Consider the following 19028-nt stretch of genomic DNA (forward strand, 5'->3'; position numbering starts at 1 on the left):
GAGTTGCTGCCTCTTACATGGCCCAAGGGAACCTGGCGGGGGAGCTCTGACTTAGCTTCAGTGAGTGTGTAAATGTGTGTGGGGGTAAAGAGGGGGGGGAAGGAAGGGAAAGAGAAGGCCTCAAGGGTCACCTGAGCTTTGGAAGCTGTGGGGTTTCACAGAAAGGAAGGCTGGGAGTAAAATTGTGGAGAGTCCAGGGCAGGTCTTGTTACTTTCTTTAAGGTCTCTGAGATATTTTCAGAGGGATTGGAAGACATTTAAGTATCACCACCCTAATCAATGGCAAGCATTCCTTTCATTATCCTGGCAGAGAAGAGACTGGCTATTTGGTTTAAGAGGATAGCTAGCAGAGCAGACAGGGAACTGGGCAACAGAAGACTTAGGAGGTGTGGGCTGAAATAGCCCAGCTTTTCCACTTGCTGTGATTGTAGTCTCCTCTTTGGAAAATTTCCTAATTTTCTCTTAGGAACCTAATCACTAGGTCATCTCTGAAGGCTAACTCAGAGGCTTTAAATTCTATTAACTGAAATCCTAGAGTCCAAAGGCCAAACCTTTGACACCTCCCAACCACTAGGATGCCTGCTTCACCAGCTTCCTTGAATACCTTCCCCAGGGTCAGGCACTTTCTCTGTTCCTGTGGTTGATGCCTGGGGCTGAGGGGCCTGTGGGCCATCCCTACCCAGCAGTAGCTCCTCCTTCCTGCTGTTCAGGAAGCAGGCCCTGTGATGCACTGACTGCTTCTGAGTCATCTTCAAATCAGCACCCAGCTGCAGGGTGGGCAGGGCAGAGCTGAGTTAATGTCAAATGGGATCCCTTACTTTCAAAGACAGTTTGTCTGTGGCCCTGGTGGGGTGGGGTAGCCTTTGTCTGGGGTCCAGCTGGGGCACCTTGGTTTCTACCTGAAAAAACCAGAGTGGCTGTTGGTCCCAATGAGGGCAGAGAACCCTAAAGCCAACACATGCATTAATTGAATGGATTTATTGTGGAAGATTATCCTGACTTGCTACCAGGAGGCTAGACCTGGAGTCTTTCTTTTCTAATAGCAGGGAAAAGCTATCCTCAGCCAACAGCTCTCATTTGCTCAAGAGCTACCCTTGGCAAGGCAGCTGAGCAAGGTCCCAAGCTCAAACCCATGATCCTGGCCTTATTAACAATGGCTAAATGATGGGACCTCATGCCTAGAGAGGAATGCTACTGGGATTTAGGTTTGAGGCTTCCCCAAATCAGAGACAAGTGGAAGGGATCTCAAAAGGTATCTAATCGAACCCCTATTTAAGCAGGAAACCCTCTCCCTACAGCACCTCCAAGTGGTTGCTGAACACCTCTAAGGCTGGTGAGCTCATCCCCCTAAAAGGTAGGCACTTAGTCACTCCTTTTTTTCAGACAGCTCTAAATCTTGTATTGAGCCAAAATCTCAGCCCTGAGATTCTCAAGCATGTGCCCTTCATCCCATGATAGCAACCCAAACCTCAGCTAGGTTGAAAGAGTATGATAAGGAAAAGAGAAGCCTTCTAGGGAACAGTGGACTACATACTGAGTTCCTCTGCCTTCTTACTAGGTATGGCTTCCCACTCCCAAATGGAACTAGTTCTAAGGCCTGGAGCTAAAAAGTGGGGCCCTGATGAAGCAAGGAAGACCCATTCCCCCTTCCTCTCTTTCTCCCTATCTCTGTCCCTCTCTATCTCACATGGATTGAAAGGACATATAAGAAGTACAATCTTTGAGCCAATTTTGGCTGTTTCCCATTTCACCTCAATGCAGCTGGGGAAGAAAGGAGAGAGGCTGGAGGAGGATCTACATTTAGGGAAGGCAAGATTGTCAGCACCTCCTGCTGGCTGTCTGCAATCCTTTTAAAGGCTAAACCAAAGATTGTTATATCTTTTGAAAACTCCCTGCCCTGGATTTTGTGCACACAGCAGGAAGGGAAGGCTGCTCTGGGCCAGGGGGAAGGAAAGGGGGACCGGGGACCATTCCTGGGTCTGAGCTTACCCCAGGGGTGAGACTGCTCTCCAGAGTTCCCAGAAAAGAACCATGTAAATTAGCATCCAGCATAGATTCAAGAGAAACTAGGATGGGGGGTGGGGGAAGGCCAAGTGGCATCTACTCTCCAACGCCTCTCCCCAAAGCCCAGGGCGAAGGAGACAAAAATGTGCTGCCTCCTTGTCCTCGGTTTCCACTTGACATAGACTTTTAATGTGAGAGAGGGGTTCATGGTAATACAAAAAAATTTAAAAACCAGACCCCCCCCCTCACCACCCACCCCCCTCGTCATAAAGGGTAGTTGGGGTTTCTCAGCCCAGTTCTGGGGAGGGAGGATAAAAGGAGATACACGATCAGAAACAAAGAAAATTCCAAGGCCAGGCTTAGGAGGGAGGAGAAGGGCCTAGCCTGAGGGCAGCCTCAGGCCCAGAACATCCACACCCAGTTCTGCAGGGCCTTCATTTCTCTCCCCCAGCCCCTGAACTGGTAGCAGGAGGGCCCAGCCCTGCCTGACTCCAAGCCCACCCTTACTGCTCCTTCTTTTCCATCTCAGAGGAGGGGGATGATGATGACAGCGGCATTCCCTCTTTGCACTCACTGGCAGACTCCTTCTCCTGGTTTGTCTCCTCGTAACTGGAGGTGGGGGAAAGAGGGGAGAGAGAAGAAATGTCAGATCAGAGAAGAAAGGGAGGCTTCTAAGGTATAGACAGGAATAGAGGGAGGGAGAAGAAGGTTCAATACCACCCTCCCACTCACCACAAGAACAGGCCAAAGAGAGGAGAGGGAGGACCCCTGCTTATTCCAGGAGAAATAGGGCAGAGCCTCCATTCTTCTGGTTTCACACTTAGCAGTTAAGATTCTTTTCCTGCTCAGGTCCCAAACAGTGTGAAGGACCAGGACTTCACAGTTTACTATGACTAATTTATAGGGTTAGGATTTAAAGCTAGAAGAGATTTTAGAGGATATCTAGTTTTACCCCCTTGTTTTATAGATGGGGCAAACTGAGGCTAGTGATTAAGTGACTTCCCCAAAGGCACACAGCTAATAAGTAGCAGAGCAAGGATTTGAATCCGGGTCTCTCTGACTCCACATTCAATGCTCTAGGCACTGTACCTTGCCACCCTGTAGCTTCACTTCTTCATCTTTCTTTGGCAACAAACAGCCTCACCACACCTCTATCTTAACTATCAGCTTGATGTATCCTGCAGTGACATATCTTTCTCTTCCCTCATTCCAAGTATCAAGTCCTCGTAGACAGAGAATGGATCTGAAGTGGAGATTTCCTGTCTCTTCTCTTCCAGCTCCATTGGGTAATTACCTTGATCAGCCAGCCATTTCTCCAACAGGGAGAATGCCTCTACACAGCCCTTACACATTTGCCCTAGGAGGAACTAAGGTCTACAAGGTGTTCAGAGATCCCAAGAGAGGTGTTTGGCAAGTATAAGATGGCCAACTCACCAGAAAGATGAAGAGGCCTGGGGGCTGGAACCTAGGATTATGGACAAGACAAAAGGAAAGAATGCTCTGCTCCTCTGGAGTCCTCCCTGTCTCTATGGCTGAAACTGGACAAGCTAAATCGGGGCTGACATTCCACCACTGACTGGCGCCCCATGGAGAAAGGAGCAAGGCGCCAATGGCCCTTAGGAATTAGGGGTGGGGTTACAGAATGGCAGGGTTGGCTGACTTGGAGGGGAGGGAGGAGGGGGAAGAATGGGATGCCCTACCTGACATAGCAGAGGGGAGACAGAGGGGAAATAGGGTGCTGGGGGCTACAGGGCGCTGGGGCTGTGTGGCCGGCGGCGGCGGGGACAGGCCACTTTCTGCTGCATGGAATCCGCAAGGCTGGCGGGCGAGCCCGAGACAGTGGGGAAGTGGGTAAGCCGAGGAGTATGTGGCAAGATTTCAGCAGAAGATTCATAGCTGCAGAAAAGACAGAGGAAGAAGAGAGGGAAAAGAGGAGGAATCACGGAATCTTAGCGCTGTAAAGGATCTTAGTGACCATTTAAGTCCAACCCTTCTATTTTTTAGATGGGGAAACAGGCCCAGAAAAAAGGAAGGGATTTGCCCACAGTTATTCGGCAAGTCAGTGGTAGAGCGGGGACCAGAACTCTGGAGAAGGGCAAGGATGGGTAGGTAGGTTTGGGGGAGATGAGGAAGGAAAGGAAAGAAGCAAGGAGAGAGACAAAGGGTAGTGATGGGAATGTTTTTGGAGAGGAAGGCAGAATTATTCTGCTCTTCTACTCAGTTCCTTCTTGTAAGGCTAGGGGTCCTGCTTGCTTCCTCTTCTAGAGATAGCCAAGGCTGAGTAGGCATCAGGGACAGATCTAAGAACGGACAAAGATACTCCAAAGGCATTGCATGTTATTAATAGCTGGTATAGTCCTGGAGGCAGTAGATCTACCCAGTCTAAGAAGGTTTGGGCGAGTGGGTGAGGGTTACAAGGATTTAGATCTGGTGGGACCTGAGAATATCCAGTACAACTTTAAAAAACTTTAAAATGAGGAAACTGAGGTTCAGGGAAAAGCCACCTGTCTAAGGTCACCCAGGTAGTGAAGAGCAGAGTCTAGGGGGTTTTAACTTCAAATCTGGTATTCTGCCACTATACTAGTCTGCCCCCTGGGGGTAGGGGAAGAACCAAGTTAGAGACAGAGAGAGAGAGTGAGTGCGTGTGTGTCTCCTAGAGGTAGGGGTGCTTCCTAGTAGCCTTTTGGCTTAAGTGCCTGCTCTCCATAGTCTCCATTCTCCCTACACCCCTGCTTCTTGCCCCTTTCCTTACAATGGTTTAAAACAACACCAAAACCTAGCTCTACCTTATCTGAGAATCACGAATTGGAATGGCCTTCAGAGATCTTATGTTTATCTCCTCATTTTATAGAGAAAGAAGCCAAGATCAAGAGAGGGGAAGTGATGAAATGCTAAAAAGCAGCTAAATATTTATTTAGAGCCTTAAGGTTTATGAAGGACTTCATATATTTTACCTTGTTTGATTTGATCCATACCACAACTCTGGGAGGCAAGTGCTAATGTTGTTAATAAGTGTTAATATTGTTTCCATATTAGAGATGAGGAAACTGCAGCAGGCAGAGGGTAAGTGACTTGCCTAGGGTCACAAAGCTATTAAGTGTCTGAGGCTGGATTTTTGCTCAGGTCTTCCCGACTCCAGGCTCAGTGCAGTATCCACTGAACCACCAGCTGTCTCAGTTTCACCGGGTGTGGTCAACAAAGTGAGGGTTCCAAACCAGGTTTTTTGAACCTATGAGTCAGGACTGACAGCATGGGATATTAAAAAGACTACTGGATTTAAAATTAATCATTGAACCCCTTTCAGCTTCAGTTGCCTCCTCTGTAAAATGAAGGGCTTGGACTAAATTTCTAAGAGCCCTTCCAGCTCTAAATAAGTTTTTTACTTTGTAAAAATAGGAATAATAGTGAGTTCTACCTACCTCATAGGATTGTAGGGAAATGTACTTTGTAACCTTAAAATGGCATGTGAAGGGTAAGCTACTATTAGCCAGATCTCTGAGGCTATGATCCAAACCAGTGTACTTGCTACTATTGCTGGCTGCCTTGACTGACCTTGTCTCTTAGGAATTTGGGCTGTTTGTCCTCCATGGGGCCCTGGCCTCCATAACTCCTAGCACCTGCCTGCCTGCCTGCCTGCCTGCCATCAGGAAGGGGTGGAGGCCTGGAACAGAACCACCACCACTGGACAGCTCAGGGCCAAAGAGGATGCTAGGGCCTGTCATACAAGGGAGGGGTGTGGGAGGCCTGAGAAGAGGGACTCAATATGCCCCTGTTTCTCCCAGCTCCAGGGTCTGGCTCACTCCCCTTTCCCCTTCACCCCACAAGGAGACATGGGGCTGTGACCATGAGCTTTGCTGGCTTCCGGGGAGGGAGGGAGAGAGGGAGTGTGGTGCGGGGGTGGGGATGAGTCACGGGTGTGTCAGCAGCACGGCTCAGGGCGCCCAGGTGCACAGGAAGGCCAGGACCGGGACGATTGGTGCCTGCAGCACTGGGTTCCCAGAGAAACATCAAAGGCTGAACAGGTGGGGAAGGGACAGGGTAAAGGCCTGGCCAATAACCTGGAGGGCTGCGGGTGGTGGTGCTGGGGGAGGGATGGGCCATGTCTGACCCCCTGGGCAGCAGCTGCCCACAATGAGTTATTTTGAGGATCCCTGGGGGTACAAAGCTGCCCACCTGCCATCTCTTTGTGAGACTGGGGGATAGGGGGTGGGGTGGGTGGGAAGAGATCAGCTTTCCGGGGCAGACATTGAGGGAGTCACACCAATCAGAGGGAGGGCTAGGCTGGGGCTGTGACACAGGCTAGGGGAAGGAGGAAAGGGCACACACAGATGGGGAACTTAAGTCCTGTCACAATTTTGGTCCGAGTCTGGAAGGCAGGACATGTGAAATCACAGAATGACAGAACAGAGAGGACGCAGGTCTGGAATGTCCTTGGAACATGGCAGATCAGGGCTGGAAGGCCTAAGGGGTCATGGGGGTCAAGTCCTTCATATACAGAGAACACTGGGAGCTGGAGGGAAAGTGATTTGCCCAAGGTGACCAGGCTGAGGGGGGAAGAACTGCAGTCTCCAAGGGCTTACCCAGGATGCCTAGCCTTAAGCACAGAAAAAACCTGACTGTCCCCTGATCCTTTGCCTCCATGTGCCAAGCCTTGAGTTATGCTTACACCCTTTCTGAGATCTCACTCTCCAAATGACTCTTCCTTCCGCCTACGACTTAGTAAGAAACTGAGGAGGATGGGAATTTTCTCCTGGAGATTTTCCCTAGAATTCTGTCTTCCCTCAATTCAGAGGCCAAGCCCAGCGGGAGACATTTGTGGCCCTGAAAGATATGCAGAGCCTATGGGTGGGCGGGTGCAGCTCCACCCTGGGACAATGTGTCTCTAGCCTGTGGTCCAGGAATGGCACCAGCCTGGACAGTCTCCTTGGAGCTTATCTAACCTTTCCACTCCCTAATGCAGGTGTGTAGCTGCCAGGTATAGACCCCTGCCTTGTAGCTGGGGCTGGGGGTGGAGTATAGGAGAGGATGAAGATATGTGGATTTGCACCGAGCCATTTTTTCAATAGGGCTCACTGACTCAGAGAATCCTAGAATAACAGAACATCAGATATGGGAAGGAGTATAGCTTGTGGAACACATAATGGCAGCCTTGGAAAAGACTTTAAAATATAGATCATGTCAAAGCTGAAAGGGACATTGAAACATGGAATAAAGAATGTGAGGCTGGAACAGACCTAGAGATCATCCAATTCAAGCCTCTCATTTTTGCAAAGGAGAAATCTGGAATCCACACAAAGACTTGCTAAGAGTCCCAGAGTAGTGCTTTCTGCTGCCTCACAAAGCCTACCCTAGGAAGTCTGTCAAAAGCCAGGGTAATCAAGTGGAAGCATCATAGGGTCACAGAGAGCTGAAAGGGACCTCTGAGGCCATCTTGTCTAAGCTCCTCATTTTACAGATGAGGGAACTTAGACCAGAGTCCCAAGTTCACACAGCTAGTATCAGAGGAGTGTGATATGAATCTAGGTCTCTTGCCTCTAAGTCTGTCACTCTTTCCTATGTCAGCTAGTCCCTTGGGGGTCTGGGACAAGGCTCTCCCCAAAGTGGTTTTATAGCTGGTGGAAGAAGCCATGGCTATTTTAGCCTTCAGTAGGCATGGGGCTAGGAAGCTCACTGGATCCTACATGCTCTTGTGTTGGTCTTTCCACAAAAGCCATGGTCCCCAGAGAGGAAGATGATCCAGACTTTGCAGGATCAAAGGCCCTTTCCTTGGTCCTCCAAATTGCCTTGGGGTATGATGTTCAGCTAACTGCTTTCACTGCCATCCCAACAATCTAGAGGAAGGGAGGGTTGGGTCAAGAGCAAGATTGCCACCAGAGCCCACAGACAGGTTCCCATATACTGGCAGAGAATGCCAGGGAGTGATGTTTCCCCAGAGACGTGTACAAACACCCCACCATGGTCCTCCCCCCTCAACCCACAGACTTTGGAAGGCACTGCCTCCACCCCTGGGGCCCATTGGCTGCACCTGTGAACACACCCCAGGCCTTCATGTGCTGTGGGAATGGTAGCTGGTGGGGCCAGTCCCTTACCTGAACATCTCTGTGACTTCTCCCTTTGCCAGGGCCACCAGCAGGGGGAAACCAATGCAGGCAGGGACCAGATAGAGCAATGCTGGCTGCGGAGGTGGGGGAAAACACAAAGGCTTGTCAGCTCCAAGAGACTACGCTGGGAAATAGGGGGTTTTCCCTAGGAACTGGGGGAGAGTTTTGCATGAATGAGGAATCTAGCCCATTGCTTTATAGAAGAAAGGGAAACAGAGCTTAGCCTGGGACTGATGCTAACTACCTGACCATGCAGCCATCACTTAGTTTTCTCATATGTTCAGTGGGAATAATATTGCACTACCTACCTTGTTGAAGTGTCATTGGGAAAGTGCTTTTAAAACTGTAAAGCACTATATAACCAGTGTCAGAGAGAGGCAGAGACAGAGAGGAATACAGAGACAGAGAAAAGAAGAGATAAAGAAAGAGGAGACAAAGGGGAAAAGGAGAGAGAGAAGGAGAGGAAGTTGAGAGAGAGAGAACATGGTATGAAAGAGAACAAGAAAGAGTGAGAAGAGAGGAAGAAAGAGAAAGAAAGAGAAGGGAGAGTGAAAGAGAGACTTATCTCTTCCTTAAGGTTCCAATGCTCCCAGGAGTTCATGCTCCTTTCTTCCATACCTCCTCCTCCTATTCTCCCTCCCAAACTTCACATCTGACTGGTCTTCCTTGTTTGGCCTTGGAAGGAAAACAGCCTGAGAATTGCTTTCTGAGCTGGCTCAAGGTTATACCTTCTAAAGCAGGTTAGTTCTTAGTGTTTGGAGTTATTTCTCATGAGATACAGAGGCATGGGCTGATCAGGGTGCAGGGCTCAAGGGAGTCTACTGACATCATTAGCTCTTGTCAAGACAGTAAGAAGCTAGGGCTCCCCCAGCAGAGTCTCCTAAAGGACCCCAGCCTACAAAGCTATCATTTCTGATTAAGGAAACCTGTGGAGATCCCAGATTAAGTTAGTTCCTCTCTTTAGGCCTCAGTTTCCTCAACTGGGGAATAAGCATTGCTTAAGTCACCCTAAAGGTATTTTCCGGTTTAGATAATCTATGCTCTATTTTCTTGGACCCTGCAGACCCTCCTACAGTTAACCCAGCTGGACAGTAATACCAGGGGCTAGTGATGGAACTGAAGAACCCAGCCTGCCCAGGAAAGATCATTTCCTCCACTCCTTCCAGGAAAGGCACTGTGAAATTTATCTAAAGTTGAAAAGGAAAAACAACTGAGGGGGAATGGTCCATGTGCCGGTTGCAGATGGTAGGCCTGGTTTTCAGTAATGGTTCTGACAGACTCATTATATGAGTTGAGGGAAGTTATTTTTCTATGCTAAGTGCCTCAGTTTTCTCAACTGAAAAAATTAAGGATTTATAGCCATAGTATTTCAGGGCTAAAGGAACTCAGGAGAGAATTTGGTTCAATTCCCTCAATGGATAGCAAGAAGCTGAAGTCCAGAGAAAGGAAATAATTTGGCCCACATCTCAGAGGTTGTTAAGTTCCTAGGAGAGCTAGAATTTGAACTCACATCTTCTAACTCTTTCTAAATCTAGCACTCTTTCTCTTATTCTGTCTCTCCCCCTTGCCCCCTCCAGCCCATCAGTTAAGGTCAGTAAGGATCAAAAGAGACATGGAGGAGCAGTTAGGTGGTTCAGTAGATAAAGAGCCTTGCCTGGAGATGGAAGATCTTTAAGCCCAAATTGGACCTCAGATACATCCTCGGTGTGTGACAGGCAACTGCCTAGCCCTTCCAATTCTTCCACATTGGAACCAATACTTAGTATTGATTCTAAGATGGAAAGTTAAGGATTAAGAGAAAAAAGAGAAAAAGTTTCATTAAAAGGGATGTATGTCAGTCAATAGGATCATGATTCCATAACCTTGGGGCTTAAACACTGGAGTGATGGCTAGAGCAGGGAGTGCCATCTGCTGGCAACTCCTGCCATCACCCCCACCCCAATTTCTCTTTCTGATTTAAAAGTATACACTAATGTTTCTTTGGAGCACTGTGGTTTGCAAAGAACTTTCCTCCCAACAATCCTTTGTATTACATAGTGTAAGTATAATTATTCCAGATAAGAAAACTGAGATGCCCATAAGTTAAGTGGCAGAGGATAGGAACTGAACTCTGCACCCAGGTCTTCTAACTCTTTAAGGGCAAGGGCTCATTTCCTTATGTCCTGTTGTTTCTCCACCCATCCCAACCCAGGGAGTAGAGAAGGCAGGGGTAGAGAAGAGAAGAAGGTGACTGCTAGAATCTGGCTCTGGGGCTGCTCTCACTAGGAGTAACTTGGCCCTGTGACTTACCTGAGCATGTTTGAAAACATGCATAATGAAGATGGTGAGGCCCAGGCCAAAGATGTATGCCACAAAGCTGGTATAGAAGTAGGTATGTGTGTTCTTCTTCAGGCTGCAAAGTGGGGAAAGATGTATTAGGAAAGCAGGCAACTTCCTGTTTATATTCCCTCAAATGAATCTGTGGGCTTCTTACTTTCAGGAATCTTAGATGCTGAGAAGGAATTGGGGCTTTTTGCCTTGAATGCTATTTTTCTGTCCCCAAGATCATCTCTGGCATCTGGCCCTCCTGGTTCAATCAATAGTTCCCACTTTAGTCCAGTCCTTATCTAAGATAGCCTCCAATCTATCCTCCTATAACTCTTCCTCTCTATCATGCCTGACTCCTATTGTATAGGTCTGAAAATAGAGACTACCCTCAAAATCCTTCTCTTGGTCCTTAGTGCCTACTGGGTAAAGGCCAAACTCTCAAAGCCTATCATTTGCTGTCTTCCTCTACCCCAAACTATCTCTCTAGTCTAATCTCCCACTACTCTCCTTCATGTTGAACTTCAACTCCACTGGTGCTCTTTCCACCCTCTATATCTATCCCATACACTCTGAGGCTTTACTCTATTTCCATTCTTGGACTGTCCTTGCTCCACCTCTGCCCAATGAAATCCTGTTCTTTGAAGTCTAGCTATGCTGCCCCCTCATTGGTGACCTTTTCTTCTTCCCCTCCAGTTCGGGTTTTTTTTTGCTTCAAATCTCCAGACCTCTGAATGGAATCTCTCTCATGCATTTGCCATATTCTGTTGTACATTGGTTTCTTATGTATATGTCTTATTTCCCTTCCTAGACATCAAGTTCTATAAGTGTAGTATCTGTGCTTTGTTTTATTGTTCTCTCTCTAGACCCAAAGTAAGATAATGTTTCCTACCCAACCTGTTTGCTGTGATAAATTGAGCGTTATTTCATAAGTGGTGAGTTGTTTCCTGTTTGACACAGACATGAATGGAATTGAGTCTTTTATCTTGGTTGTTTCAAAACTCATTATTTTAGACACTATGGTTAAAAGCATGGGGCTTTGATTAGGAGAGGCACCTATTAAATGTCAGCAGAGTGGGGGCTCCAGGAAGGTAGGACCTGTGTCATATAAATTCCAGCTTCTTTACCACTGACCACAGTACTCTGCAGTGGTTTAAAATGGCCATTCATAAATCATCAGCATTTCTATATACTTCCAACTCATCCCAGCAGCCAGTTAGAAAGAGAAATTCCCTTTAAAATCACCATAGACAATATAAAATACTTAGGCATCTATCTGCCAAGACAAACACAGGAACTATTTGAACACAACTACAAAACACTATCCACACAAAATAGATCTAAATAATTGGAAAAACATTAGTTGCTCATGGGTAGGTCCAATTTACTTATTTAGTGTCATATCCATTAAACTACCAAGAAACTTTTACTGAATTGGAAAAAAACTACAACAAAATTTATTTGGAAGAACAAAAGATTAAGAATATCAAGGGAAATAATGAAAAAAATGCAAAGGAAGGTGGCTTAGCAGTACCAGATCTTAAACTGTACTATAAAGCAGTGGTCATCAAAACCATATGGCACTGGCTAAGAGACAGAAGGGAGGATCAGTGGAATAGACTTGGGGTAAGTGACCTCATCAAGACAGTCTATGATAAACCCAAAGATCCCAGCTTTTGGGACAAAAATCTACTATTTGACAAAAACTGTTGGGAAAATTGGAAAACAGTATGGGAGAGATTAGGTTTAGATCAACATCTCACACCCTACTCCAAGATAAACTCAGAATGAATGAATGACTTGAATATAAAGAAGGAAACTATAAGTAAATTGGGTGGACACAGAATAGTATACTTGTCAGATCTTTGGGAAAGGAAAGATTTTAAGACTAAACAAGAGTTAGAAAAAATTACAAAATCTAGAATAAATAATTTTGATTATATTAAATTAAAAAGTTTTTGTACAAACAAAACCAATGCAATCAAAATTAGAAGGGAAGCAACAAATTGGGAAACAATCTTCATAACAAAAACCTCTGACAAAGGTCTAATCACTCACATTTATACGGAACTAAATCAATAGTACAAAAAATTCCCCAATTAATAAATGGGCAAGGGACATGAATAGGTAATTTTCAAATAAAGAAATCAAAACTATTAATAAGCACATGAAAAAATGTTCTAAGTCTCTTATAATCAGAGAAATGCAAACCAAAACAACTCTGAGGTATCATTTCTAATTTCTACCTGCCTCAGATGCCTCAGTCTCCCCATCTCCCCTAAATTTTAACTGTTACACCTCACACCTAGCAGATTGGCTGACATGACAGCAAAGGAAAGTAATGAATGCTGGAGGGGATGTGGCAAAGTAGGGACATTAATGCAATGCTGGTGGAGTTGTGAATTGATCCAACAATTCTGGAAGGCAATTTGGAACTATGCCCAAAGGGTTCTAAAAGACTGCCTGGTCTTTGATTCAGCCATAGCACTGCTGGGTTTATACTCCAAAGAGATAATAAAGAAAAAGACATGTACAAGAATATTCATAGCCATGCTGTTTGTGGTGGCAAAAAATTGGAAAATGAGGGGATGCCCTTCGATTGGGGAATGGCTGAACAAATTGTGGTATATGTTGGTGATGGAATACTATTGTGCTCAAAGGAATAATAAAGTGGAGGAATTCCATGGGGACTGGAACAACCTCCAGGAAGTGATGCAGAGTGAGAGGAGCAGAACCAAGAGAACATTGTACACAGAGACTGATACACTGTGGTACAATTGAGTGTAATGGACTTCTCTACTTGTAGCAATGCAATGATCCAGGATAATTCTGAGGGATTTATGAGAGAGAATGCTCTCTACATCCAGAGGAAGAACTGTGGGAAAAGAAACACAGAAGAAAAACAACTGCTTGATCACTTGGCTATGACTGGGAAAGTAGACTCTAAATGGTCACCCTGGTGCAAATATTAATAATACAGAACTGGATCTTGATCAATGACACATGTTAAACTCAGTGGAACTGCACATCAGATACGGGAAGGGGGTGGGGGGAGGGAAGGGAAAGAGCATGAATCTTATAACCATGGAAAAATATTCTAAATCATCTAATTAAGTAAAATTAAAAATAAAGTAAAATAAATGAGATAATAAAATAAAATGGCCATTCAAATGCTGAAGGCTCAAAAAGCAAAAAGTTATCACTGAGCACGGTGTCTCCTTTTATGATCTAGTCTTTTTCCCTCACTCCCTGTCAACATCAAAATTTATTCTGGTTGAGGCTAGGGAAGACCTTCAGGATTTTTCTTTGATTCTCTAGGGCAGGGCTTCTGGCTATCAGCCTTAACCCTTGTCTGCCATCCTGAAGACAAATAATAACTCTGGGCTGAGACAGGAGAATGTGGTTGTGACTGGTTCAAACACTTCCCTTTTCCTCACCTCAATTTCTACCTCTGACTAACAGAGGAAGTTGGAACAGAGAGTATCTCAGGTTCTTTCAAGTCTAAGATAACTGTAATCCAGACCTCGGATGAAGCCTGATGTAGTCCAGAGCTGGTTAACTTGCCATTGCCTGGTTTTGGCTTGCATAAAGCTCAGACATTCTTTTTCAGGAGTGTAATGAAGACATTCTAGGAAGAGGAAGGAAGTGAGATACTGGAGGGAGGATGAAAAGTGTGGCTGGAGCTAGCTTTGCTTAGTACACCTCAGGTCTCTTTATCTGTCTGAGTCTCTGGCTCACCTGATGTCAAAACGCAGAAGCAAGGCAATGAAGATACCTAAAAGGGAGAGAGTGAGAGTCAGAGGTTGGGGGGGGAATGAGGGGGCATAGATGGGGAATGGGTGCTAGATAGCCCTCAACATATCCTTGAAGCTCTCTGAACATCATCTTCCTTGTAAAATAGAGGGTCAGCCCACAAGACCTTGAAGGTCCTATAGATAAAAATACCCCAAAGATACCTTTAGGCACATGTGGATGTGTTTCTTTGGGTGTGGGTGTGGGTGTGGAAGGAGTAAGAGCTGACAAGGAGAGACCAGAATTCTGGGTGCTTTATGTGTGGAGACAGCGCCATCTGGTGGTCAATGCCAAGGAGTGCTGGCTCCAAAAAGTTGGCTTCTCCTTTGGGCTCTCCAGTTGACTCACTACTGAATGCTGTGGGTAAGCTGCTTCCCTATGCTGGTTTTCTTCTTTGTCAAAGGGGGATAATAACCGGCAGTCTCGCCCTGGTTTCAGGAGGCTGTCATGCATATTAAATGAGAATGGCCTGGAAAGGGTTTTGAAACTGCCAAGGGCCCAAAGAGGTTATGTCTTCCTTTGTCTTTTCCCAGGGGAAGGCTTGCTTCTCTGGATTCTGTATGATTTTCATGAAACCCCCAAAGAGCCTAGACTCTTCAGGGCAGACCATCTGGGCTCTTCCAGCCTGCCCAGCATCATAAGCACACCTACCCATGCACCTGTGTGTGACCACGTCTGGTAGCACCTATACACCTAAGAGCCCTTGGTCAGGTTCTCAGACCTGCAGACTTCAGTCAGGACTGACGAGGTGTCCAGGATAAGTTGCAAAATGCCCTCTTTCAAAAAACAAATATATGGGAATCCTGTCATAACCATTCAGGTCTCCATGCCTGGGCACACATGCCCATAGCTGGTTGCAAACACACCTAAGCAGGGGTCTCCAGTTCTAGCACTGTCCTTGGCACTTGGCACAGGAGATGAAGCAAAGGCCTGCCACTTCACTGGGAGGTGGTCATCTCTTCCAGGGCCTCCCGATGCAGGACAGATAGGGCTACAGAGAGAGAGCTTTCTAAGAGCATTTTTCTCATGGCTCCTTGGGGATTTCCAGCCCTGAAAAGTACTTATCCCTAGTAACTTCATGGCCTGTTTTGTGGCATGAAATCTGTGTTGGAGTCCCAACCAAATGGCCAAATCACTTACTCTCTCTGGTCCTCAGTTTCATGGGTCAAATGTAGATAACAGTATTTACTTAGCATCTCCCATAAAACATGTATGAGTGAAAATAATGGAAGAGTTTTGTTAGGAGCTATAGAATACTGGAAAAAAGGAATTTAAGGAAGAAACTGGGGCTGGGTGGCATGTGTATCTGTATGTGGTTGCTTTGAACCTCAGGATAGATCCTTTTCTGATTGCTGACTGCTCTCTTCCTCACCCCCAAACCTCAAACAGTACCTGGAATGACGATGTCTCCCAGTCCTAGCATGGCAAAGTTGTCAGCCTCTAACCCCTTTTCCAGCAGGTCTTGGGGGAAAACCACTGTAGGAGAAAAGGAAAGATGTGGAAGGGCCTTAGCTGTTAGTTAGGCAGTCCTCTTAGAAAAGAGCAGGGCAGAATATATGAGATGATTTCCATGTTTAATTCAAACAACTGCTTTGAGAAGGGAAGGGCCTTCAACCCAGGATCCAGAGCCTCACCTTCATGTCTACTCTACTAGGGCACCTCAGTTTTCTCCTTTCTTTTGAGAAGCAGTATGACTTCAAAGAAAGAACACTAGACTTTCAGAGGAAGTCAGAGGACATGACTTGGGGTGGCCAAGTGTCACCACGGGCAAGAACATTGGACTTGGGAGTTAGGAAGGCCCAAGCTCAAATGTAGTTTCAGACACACACTAGCTATGTGAACTGGGGTAAGTAAGTCACATCTGCAAAGTGGAGATAATAATGCTTACCTCATAGGGTTGTTATGAGGATAAAAAAAAATAGCATATATAGGACTCTGTAAATCTTAAAGCTCTCTATAAATGCTAGCTATTTAATTTCTCAGACTCAGTTTATTCATCTCTAAGACTACTAAACAGGATAAACTCTGAGGACCCTCCTACTCAAATGAAGATAGTTGTTGATGGATATTGCACTGGACTTTTGTGAGAAATGTGTGGGAAAGTGCTATCTAAATGTGAATCATTAATATAATTAGTAGCAGGCATTATGGGGGAGATAGGCTAGATGATCTCCAGAAGATTCCTTCCAGCTCTAAAACCTAGGATCCTGGGAATTTAGCCCTTCTTGCAGGTCCTTAGCTTGCTACAGGTGATACTGTGGTTACACCTAGACATTTTAGTTTCTTTCCACACTCAGGGATGATGTAGTCAAGTCTGAGCAAAGAGCCATGGACCCAATTTCTTTCTTTCTTTCTTTTTTTTTTAATAAACCCTTACCTTCCGTCTTAGAGTCAATACTGTGTATTGGCTCCAAGGCAGAAGAGTGGTAAGGGCTAGGCAATGGGGGTCAAGTGACTTGCCCAGGGTCACACAGCTGGGAAGTGTCTGAGGCCAGATTTGAACCTAGGACCTCCCATCTCCAGGCCTGGCTCTCAATCCACTGAGCTACTCAGCTTCCCCCCATGGGCCCAATTTCTAAGGAAGAAAGGATATTGGCACTCAACCCTAGATGCTGAGGGCCCATTCTTGAGGCAGCTCTCAGAGCAGAAGCTCTGGGGGTTGAGTAGGGTGATCTTTCCCACAATCCATGTCCACTTCCAATTTAGTGCCATTTCTCATACTGTTATCTACATCCCTCCTCCCCTATTAACATTATCTTTTCCTTCTTTGCATCTGGGCTTAAAAAATCCAACTACCCATGTATGGGATGGGGGAAATTCCATTTTTCTTGCCCGGGCTTCAATTTCTGTAGCAAAAATGGGCATACTCTTACCTGTCTCCCTTACAAAGAGGATAGGAAGATTAAATGAGAGAATGGATAGAAAAGTTCTTTGGAAAATCTATGAACTACAGAGAGGCATTATTAGTAATAGAGCAGGGCCTAGGTAGCCCAGGATAGTGTGTTTACTCACATTTTATGGGTGCCTCAAAGGACTTGGCCACAGTGACCATCACATTGGTGCCAAAAACCTAGGAGAAAGAGACCCAGAAGATAGTGAAAAGAGGAGAAAAGTACCTAAAAACCTCACTTAACCAAGGGCTTTTGGTATCATCAGGAAGGAGCTGGATCTTCCCAGAAGCTCTTCTTTAGCCTTTGCCCCACCAGCCATGGTCAGGGCACTTCAGAACTACAGTGACCTTAAGAAACTACAGTGGTGGAACAGAGTCCTGGATTAGACACCAGAGGACCATGGTTTGACTCATGGCTCTAACAGTGATTAGCTGTGACCCTGGAAAGGTCATACTTCCTCTCTCTGAGCCTCAGTTTATCCCTTTGTAAATTAGATTAGGCTTGATGAGATGACATCCAGAGCAGGAAGGGACCTTAGAGGTCACCTAGAGAACCCCCTCATACAAATGATGTCTAAAGCCCCTCCCAGCTTATACATTCTTAGACTTTTTTTTTTTTGCTATGAAGCACAGACCAAATTTTTTGGGAACAGCAACAGCAAAGGGGACTTATATCTGACTCCTGTGCATTCCAGGAAACCCCAGGAGGAGGCTCACCCAGAAGATGTCATAGACAAAGAGGCCTCCAAGTAGGATACAGCCCGTGCTGACGTTATTGAGGTGCAGGAGCTCCACTCCGTTGAGGGAAAAGGCCAGGCCAAAGAGGTTGTTGGCAATCCAGTGCTGTTGGAGAACAACATCCCCCCACCCAGCCCGGGAGGTGAGGTATGCTCTTGATGGGAGCTGGTATCTTCCTTCTCACCACCCCTATCAAGCTCCCCCATTTCCCAGACTCACTTTCCTTAGCAGATACCAGACTCCAATAACACTGCTCAGGGTCAGGCACACAAGATCCTTGCTGTCAAACTCATAATTGACAATTTCTGCAACAACAGCCGGGGGGGAGGGGGGGGAAGAGAAGAAGGTAAAAGATTATCAGATCCAGGCCCTTTGCTGGAATGAGGCTGTGTTCTAGATCTTCAGGCATTTGTGGGGAATAAGAGGTATGTGATCAGGTCTGCAGGTCCTGAGTCTTACTAAGGAAGAAGCAATTCTTGCTAAGAAATTGGCTCCTTTTAAAGGTAAGCCCTCCCTGTTAAGTGGGAAATAAAACCTCTTTCTCCTGATATAATAACTTATAAAACTAAGCAAACTTCTGACAGTTTTAAGGTGAAGGGAGAGGAAAAGAATAATAGGGTTAGGAATAAAGAAATAGGAGGAAGAACAATTCAGTTTAATTTGACCAAAATTTATTAAGAATTTACAGGGCATTTAGAGCCCTGTGTCAGATACAGAGAAGATTTAAGTTTTAGGTAAGATAGAGAAGATAGAGTTAATACAGAGTATTCCATGAGTGCATCAGAGCAGTGTAAACAAGGGTGACGAGGCCAAGGTGGGTTAGTCATTACCCACAGGAAGGAATGGATGAAGGCTATCTTCCTAGGATTAATCCATCCCTTAATCAATAAGCATTTGTGAAGTACCTTCCATATGCCAAGCTGGTGGCACAAAGACAGGTAGAATAGCCTCTGCCCTCAAAGAGTAGGGATTCCTACCTATTTTTAATAAACTGGCAACAATTTTGGAAGACAGGACACTAGCAGTGGGGGTATACACACACATGCAAAGATTTCATGGAGAAGGTGATGAAGTCAGAGCTTCTAGAAGCATTTCCTCTTCCACAGGGTTAGTAAATGTTGTTGTTTTACAGAAGGACTATTACCCCTTAGAGGCTGGGCAAGCAAGAGGTCATAAGGCAGGATCTGACTTCAGATCAG

General features: G+C 45.9%; 1 protein-coding gene across 3 annotated transcripts in view; it reads right to left on the reverse strand.

Annotated features, from left to right (window-relative positions):
- Nucleotides 1–2166: 2166 nt before the first annotated feature.
- The window catches only part of HM13 (histocompatibility minor 13), a 32679-nt gene continuing 15817 nt past the window's right edge, over nt 2167–19028 (reverse strand). The window contains exons 5-13 of one of the 3 annotated variants that reach the window (XM_001363074.4): nt 18049–18134; nt 17809–17934; nt 17214–17271; nt 15594–15677; nt 14148–14184; nt 10395–10497; nt 8094–8179; nt 3754–3900; nt 2167–2613 (exon numbers count right to left, since the gene is read on the reverse strand). In XM_001363074.4, the coding sequence (XP_001363111.1) occupies nt 2508–2613; nt 3754–3900; nt 8094–8179; nt 10395–10497; nt 14148–14184; nt 15594–15677; nt 17214–17271; nt 17809–17934; nt 18049–18134 (833 nt within the window). In that variant the 3' untranslated portion in view covers nt 2167–2507. Of the gene's footprint in view, nt 2614–3704; nt 3901–8093; nt 8180–10394; nt 10498–14147; nt 14185–15593; nt 15678–17213; nt 17272–17808; nt 17935–18048; nt 18135–19028 lie in introns of all 3 variants that reach the window. The other 2 variants (XM_007474474.3, XM_001363152.4) reach the window with 2 other exon arrangements.

This window comes from Monodelphis domestica, chromosome 1 (assembly GCF_027887165.1).
Source record: "Monodelphis domestica isolate mMonDom1 chromosome 1, mMonDom1.pri, whole genome shotgun sequence".
NCBI classification, from domain to species: Eukaryota; Metazoa; Chordata; class Mammalia; order Didelphimorphia; family Didelphidae; genus Monodelphis; species Monodelphis domestica.